Raw genomic sequence first — 7499 nt, forward strand, 5'->3', positions numbered from 1 at the left:
AACAAGTGTGATGTAAAAAAAAATCATTCTTGTCTGCACTCTCATTCAGAAGCCCTGATCCAAACCACAGACTCTCTGGTGTAACTACGTGGAAATCGTTTTTTCGTCCATGCTAAACCAGTAATCAGGCTGCGATTGGAACACAAGGTAGGCTTTTATGGAATTCTTGTGGGCTTGTGTGATGAAAAGTGAACATACTAGAGGCCCTCCATTATAGAGTTGGTGGTTTAGATGATTTTTCCCATTTCTTTGTATTCACTAGAGAAATTGTCTACTCCTGGGTCTGATCTTTGGTGGACATTGAACATGTGCATTTTCTATGCAAATCCTTTATTTTATAAAACTCAAACAAATGGTAAAAAAAAATAAAAAAATTACTTCTTCATGGATCTTCAAATCCAGTTTTTATTTTGCGACTGACGAGAGTGAGTAGCTTTGTGTAATTTACACGCCATAGCAGTTCCTTGCAAACACTTGCTTTGAACAGAAGGTGGTTGTGGCCCTCCGATGACCATGTTGGGGATGTCCTCTCCCTTTATCATCATGCAAACCCAAGAGTAAGAGAACCAGTGTTCAGAGCAATCTGAAGCTTGAGCTTTTGGGTTATAGAGACGGTGTGTACGTCAACTGACCTTCTTATTGTAAACATGAACATTCACCACAAAATGTATATACAGTACACTGTGCAGCAGGGGTGTCAAACATATGGGCTGGGGGCTAGAATCTGATCGACAACGACTCAAATCTGGTCCATTTATATTTGCATGGCCTTTGAAAATGTAAAGGAGGGCATAAATGTTGGAACTTTAACTGTATTTCCTTAGTTTTTACAGCTTTTACTATATTCATACCAAAACAAAGTAACTATGTAATAAACAATTAAGTGACAGGAAAGTACTTTTTTCAGTTTCTACCACAGTTTCTTTTCAGAAACAGATTTCTTTCATTACAGCAGCATTTATTTATCATGCAGAAAAACCGAAACTTACAGTTTAAAATAAACATCTTTTTTAATACATTCAAATATCTCAGTTGTGATTTGGTTCTTGTCAGGGACCAAGCAGTAAGGCATAAAGGACACAGGTGTTTAATTTTAAAAAAGGGGGTTTTATTGACCCAAAAATATGAAAGAAAATTAACAAAGCCAAAAAACTTAAACAGGCAGACCAATAAAAGAGGTCAACTCAATAAGCTAAACTCAAAATAACAACTAACTAAACCACAAACAAACATAAGACAAGCTGACCTTCTGAAATGACACACGGGTAACTTAAATACTGGCTTGCTAAACCAAATGGCACACAAGGGGGGAAAAAAGGCTGCCATATAACCAACTATCCATCCATCTATTCGCTTCCGCTTATCCTTTTCAGGGTCGCGGGGGGCGCTGGAGCCTATCCCAGCTGTCATAGGGCGAGTATAACCAACTAATACAAAACAATTAAACAAACTTGAAACAACCCCCAGGCAATGAAGCATGTGGTTTTGTCCAATTAGGCTGTCAGCAGTACTTCAGCTCTTCCAGCCCTTTGCCACATCTTTTGCCAACCAGGAAGGAGAAACCAAACCCCAGGTAACTCAAAGAAAGAAAGATATATTAATATAACATAAAACAGAACTTTGACATTGCAGTGTTAATATGTGTGCACGCCATATAAACATTTGAAGGTGTGACAGAAAAGAAAAGAAACAATATATTGGACAATAAGTAGAATATATTTAAAGTAGCGACTGCAAACGTAACTAAAGTGAAGCAACTAGTGTTGAGGTGTGGAGCTTACCCTGTGTGGCTTCCCATCACAGTGCTATATAAATAAAAGTGAACTGGTCTGGCCCTTCATATCAAAGTGGGTTGTGTGTGGTCCACAATGTAAAATGAGTTTGACAGCTCTGCTCCGCAGTACATATACAACATAAAAGAAAATGCCTTAATATATTAGTGACTTTGGCTGAGCTTTAACGTAATTAATTAAATCTGATTGGCAAGTTAATGGCTATTATTGTTGAAGAAGTTAATTTTTTATGCGTCTGCAAGCAAGTACAGCTGCTGAAAAAAAATGTTCATGTGCAACACTAATAGATGGAGAAAGAGCAGAAATGGGAGAAATATTTGAACTTTTTTTCCCCCAAAGGTGAGCACTGCTCAGCAAGTGACATTTGATAAACTTGAAATTTAAAGTTTACATGTGATGTCCTGATACGCTTTACACTTTTTAAAATCATTTATCGGCTTTCTACATCACGTTTTTCGCTAAATTATGTTTTCATGAAACATCTTGCAAAACTAACTGTAGCGCACTAAATGTTGTGTTATTCAAAGGCTGCATGAAAACACCGGGCAGTTTAGTGCAAGCTGAACTGTTAGTTTGCAGTGATGCACGAAGTTGTACTGGTTACATCTCGGTTACTGTTACTTGGTTGCATCAGCGATTGCAGACATCAATTTATTTTGATCGATGAATTTATATTTACTTTCTGAAGTCTGTCTTTCATACTAGCTTTATTGTGTCTATGGGTTGGAAATCAGCCATATAGATCATGAAACATCTGAGTGTATTTTCATGAATTCATTTGGCTAAATCCACAAAGAGCAGTGAATATCCTAGTAGCGGCAAAATGCCGGATCATCCCAGTCTGTACAGGAAATATCACTGGAGGCCACAAAACAGCTTATGTGACTTATTTGTAAGTAGTTCTTTTCACCACGTTACACAGCTACACCCAGTCTAGGGTTCCCCCACCTGCCAAATCCCACTTTAACACCTGCTTACGTTCCTAGCTGCTTTAAAGCCCACTAATTAACACATTTTATTGTGGGTAAGTCTAATTGTGAAAAAAATAAAAGCAACACTCTGACAGGCTGTTAGGTGCTGAACTATTTCTTGGCAGATGACTTTCTGGAGTCATGCCGTCATTGTGAGGTAACCAGTGGAGACTCTGGGAAGTTACTGGTCTGAGCCAAGAAACAGTCTGGCGCATAACCTAATTTGGCTCTGGCTTAGGCCTGAACCCACAGACACAAGCTTTATCAGTCTTCCTATCATCCAACTGTTGATGAAGTTTTTTTTTTTTCTTTTCAAAACCAATGCACCATTGTTTTAATCATTAATTTAAAGCCCACCCTCTTGATGTAGAGCTGAGCTTGTTTCAGTGCAACTAAACTCACTCGCCCCACTCCACCCTTGGCTTTCATGGATCGCGTCATAACTCATTAAGCAGCGTAAATTAAAGCTAGAAATTTGGTGTTCTTTTTCTGACAGTGGCCTCAAAAACAAATTCTCACACTTCTGATTTTGTTGTTCTACAAGCAAACTGTTGCGCAATAGGCTTATGTAATACGTATCCAGAAGATTCTGTATTGCTCATTTAAGTTCTCTGAAGTGACGTGCTACCTCTCTGTGACCCACATAAAGGCAAGCCTTACCGTGCCAGACTACTGTGGTCACCCCTGGGTTTCGTAACAAGGTTCGAACAGTCTGTTTTTCCCCTGTTCCCTATGGGGGAAAACTATTGCATAATCGCGTGTCTGCATTTGCAGGCCTGTGTGGCGGTGCTTTCTCCTGTCATTGTGTTATTTAGGAGCCACAGTGCAGCTTCGAAACATCCAATCTAGCCATCCATCTCCCCGCCACTCCTGCACCGCCTCACCGTGGCTGTTACACAATGTCCAGCTGTGGAGCACAGCAGTGTGTTGGGAGACATCTGCGCCTCTCCTCCTGCAAAATCCCCTCATCACATGGTTTTGTTTACGCATAGCTGCTTTCAATATCCCAGCGATGTGAACAAAAGAAGAAAAAAAAAAACAAGGGGAACACACAAACTCTGTCCAAATGACACAAGGAAATACAGTCACAGGAAATGCATTCGCCACCAACTCTGCCCCAAGCCCACAGTGGCTTGTGCTGCATGCAAACCAGGATGGATGAGCCTGTTGCTCTGTCATATCACCAATTATGGCAGCGGCACGGAATCCTCACGGTATCTCATTGCTTCCCATTTTCCTCACATTGTCTGTGTCGAAGCAGTCACTGCGGTGTACCCAAACAGTATCTGGAATGTCTGCGGTAACAGAACTGGGAAGCACCGTCTCCTTTTTTTATTATTAACCTTTATTTAACCAGGAAAAGTCCCATTGAGATTAAAAACCTCTTTTGCAAGGGAGTCCTGGCCAAGAGGCGACAACACGTTGAAATTACAAAGTTACATACATATTATAAATAACAATTACATTTTAAAAACATTTTTCTCTGGCTCTCTCAATCTGGACTTAAAAGCATTTAATGAAATAAGATCTGCTATCTTCCAGTCTTTTTGCATCATGTTCCATGTGAAAGGGGCAGCATAAGTAAAAGCCCTCTTTCCCAGTTCAGTTCTGGCAAATGGAACATTGAGCAATAAAAGATCGCTTGAACGCAGGCTGTAAGAAACAGTACTTCTCCGTGTGAGCAGATCGCAAATGTAGGTGGGCATTTGTCCAAGCAGGTCTTTAGCAGGGAGGTAGATGCTAAGTCATGTGTGAGGCAGCAGGTCTGGTAAGAGTTTGGCTGTGAGCTAGTTGGCAACGTTTCTGGTTTGCGGGCTAGCGATCCAGGCTGGCCCCAGACATTTGTTGGCAGACCCGAGGCTGTAATGAAACCACCCAGAGTGTTTTGGCTCTCGCAGCCAGACTTCTGCTCTCAGTGTTCCTGCGACACTAGAGTCTCATCTTCAAACGTGTAGAGACCCTGTAATGCTCCACAGAGCTGTAACAGCCCACGACAAGTAACAATAATGTTTACCGTGTTTTATTTTTGATGTCCTGTATGCATCTGTTTTACAGATTTTCAGACGATTACACATTATGTTTAATTCTGTTTAAACTGATTACTTTTAATAATAAGTACACAATCCATATAATGACATCATTAAGTTAGAAACACATGTTTTAAAGAAGAATTGTCTTTACACAGCGATGCATGTACAAATTTTTCTAATTAAAACACTAGAAACAAGTGAGGCTTGGTTCAGGATAAATCTACTCTGGTCACTAAACTGTATCACCGGTGCTAAACAGTATTGACAAAGGCAAACCCCTGTAGTTTCAGTAATCCCCTGAATCTGGTGACCTATCATCTAATCTGAGACTTTATGTAAGGGATAATCTCAACTTTACTTTTGTTTGACTATGGCGTTACTTTATAGTTGCCAATATCTTAAATGTAGAATGTATAGAGTAAAAACAGGGATATTCTGCAGAATTCATTTACCCCTTTAAAGGCTTATACAAGTACCCGCCCTCCCAGTACGGTATCTTTGTGATCCATCACTCCAACTCCTTGTGAAGACACCACACCAGTGTCTGTCCCACACCTGTCATGGACACCACACGGAAGCCAATCTTCTCCAGCTTGTCCAGCACCAGGCGAGGCGGGTCATCCACGTGATACTCGGAACTGAAACAAGCATAAACAAAGCAATTCTGCTTTCCACAGATGTGGGGATTTCTGCATCTCTCAGTAAACTCCTCTTGGAAAATAGAGTGCTGTTAATTGTTCTAGTGCTTGTTCACTTCCTTCCACACCTTGTTTCATTTGAATCAGATTGCCAGTGGCAACACCTCCCTGATCTGTATTCCATCACCTTGAACGGTTTACTCCAAATCTGCAAGGCAGCAGCTTTCCTCCCCCCTCCCCAACCACACTGAAGCCTTTTCTTCTATACGACCCGATTTCAGCTCTGCTGTCAACATGTACATGTTAACTGCCAAAATGTACAAAGCATCAGTTTTAAGTGCCTAAATATGGATATGCTGCCCACTGTGAGCAAATTTACAGTAGACTTGGAAATAAAGTCTGCACGTCTGTGTGCAGCTAAAGATCAGAATGGAGGCAATGGTTAAATCTTACCCATTTACAATCACTGATAAAAATTGTTTCACAAAAATTATTGAATCAGGAGCAAAATCCTGTCAATCTTTGTAAGAGACATCAGCCTCATGGTGCTTAAAAGCTTGAGCTGAGATAGGCTTACAAAACTTAACCATTTATCCTTGGGTGTTTCACATGGTAGCTCTGAGGTCAAACAGTGCAATTTAAGAAAAATGAAAACAGAAAAACGCTGCAAAGACCCTCAACTAAAGTGTTTTTTGGGAGACAATAAGGTGAAGGATCAGCTACAGTAAATGGCTAATAGCAAACATCTATGGTTTATATAAATCATGTGATTAAATCACACAGTGCCTTGCGTCTTCCTCCTGCTATTCCATGGTGTTACCGTCACCCCAAAAACACTTCCGTTCTGATTTATTCAACTTCCGTTGTGTTTTAGCTGCAAAAGATTTCACCTCTCAGGGCCATCATAACACGCTTCCCACATTTGACCTATATAGCTCCCATGATTACTGACTTAGGTACTCACAAATTGTTCCCCAGCATAGTCGTTTTCGTCGCTCCCAGGTAATTCATGACCACTGGATCCGAAAATTCATCCCCCACATTTGTCGGACCGTTCTCCTGCAAGGCAGCATTAAGTGTATTACCCACAAAGCTTAGAACTTACTCTAGAAATATTGGGGGGAGACAGCATCCCTAAAAAAATGGTCTGTACAGCTCTCACTGATTGCACCTGCAGCCCTCTGGCAGGTGCACATGATAATCTCCAATATCTGAACATGCTAAAAATAGATGATCCAATATACTTAAAGGGTACTGGAGGAATTAGGCTGCTGGAGTCGTGGAGACATCAAAATGAACATGCGCAAACAAGAGGCCGACAACTGAGCAACATGTGTTTTTAATTGACGTGGCACACACAAAGGTCCCACGCACGCTTCTCGCGTCTTTTGTAACCATAACTTTCCCCCCCCCCAGCGTGCCGAATATTACCGGCCACTGCATAACCAACCTTGGCTGATCAGTAGGCTAGTGTGCGCGCTGTTTGCAGTCAAATAAACACATCTGCGAGTCAAACGCGCCTCCCCCGACAGGATGATGGGAGTCGTTTACGTATGCAAGATACACACCAGTCGAATCTGTGTGCTGACGAACATGTACGGCATCCCGCTCGCTAGCTTTGCTCCGGTATTCCCCCAGGAGTGACTGAAAGAGGTGTCCTCACAGATAAACGGTGCCCTCTTCAACTCGAGCTCCAGCTGACTGCGCTTAGCGGAATGCGGAAACACCCACCGCGACGAGCCAATCACAGAACCCCTCTCAGCATCTGTCAACAGCCCGCTCTGCACAGGGTCTTGTTCAACTGGGATCGCTGGTTTGTTGATATGAGAAACGCGGGGCAATGTGCATGTACGAGAAGGAAATGTAAATTTATAGTTTCATTTAACTAAGTCATTTTTTATTCTTCCAGTGCGAAAGTTGACTTTAAAATCTCATCATTCTTTGGATGGGAATTTATTTAATAAGCTACACATTTATTAAATTACATTTCAGCCACAACCAATTGTGCTACACATTTTCTTTCATTTTCAGGCAACTTACTGCAAGTGGAAAGAAATGCAATTTCAG

At 41.3% G+C, this 7499-nt stretch overlaps 1 protein-coding gene across 1 annotated transcript; it reads right to left on the reverse strand.

Moving 5' to 3' along the window:
- Nucleotides 1-1086: 1086 nt before the first annotated feature.
- Nucleotides 1087-7194, reverse strand: gchfr (GTP cyclohydrolase I feedback regulator). The gene is made up of 3 exons (XM_082516041.1): nucleotides 7001-7194; nucleotides 6397-6491; nucleotides 1087-5432 (listed from the first exon to the last, which is right to left on the reverse strand). Exons 1-3 carry the CDS (start codon nucleotides 7034-7036, stop codon nucleotides 5303-5305), a joined length of 261 nt encoding a protein of 86 aa, XP_082372167.1. The 5' UTR covers nucleotides 7037-7194; the 3' UTR covers nucleotides 1087-5302.
- Nucleotides 7195-7499: the final 305 nt, after the last annotated feature.

The sequence above is a fragment of the Aulonocara stuartgranti genome, assembly GCF_965226115.1.
Source record: "Aulonocara stuartgranti genome assembly, chromosome: 19".
NCBI lineage: Eukaryota > Metazoa > Chordata > Actinopteri > Cichliformes > Cichlidae > Aulonocara > Aulonocara stuartgranti.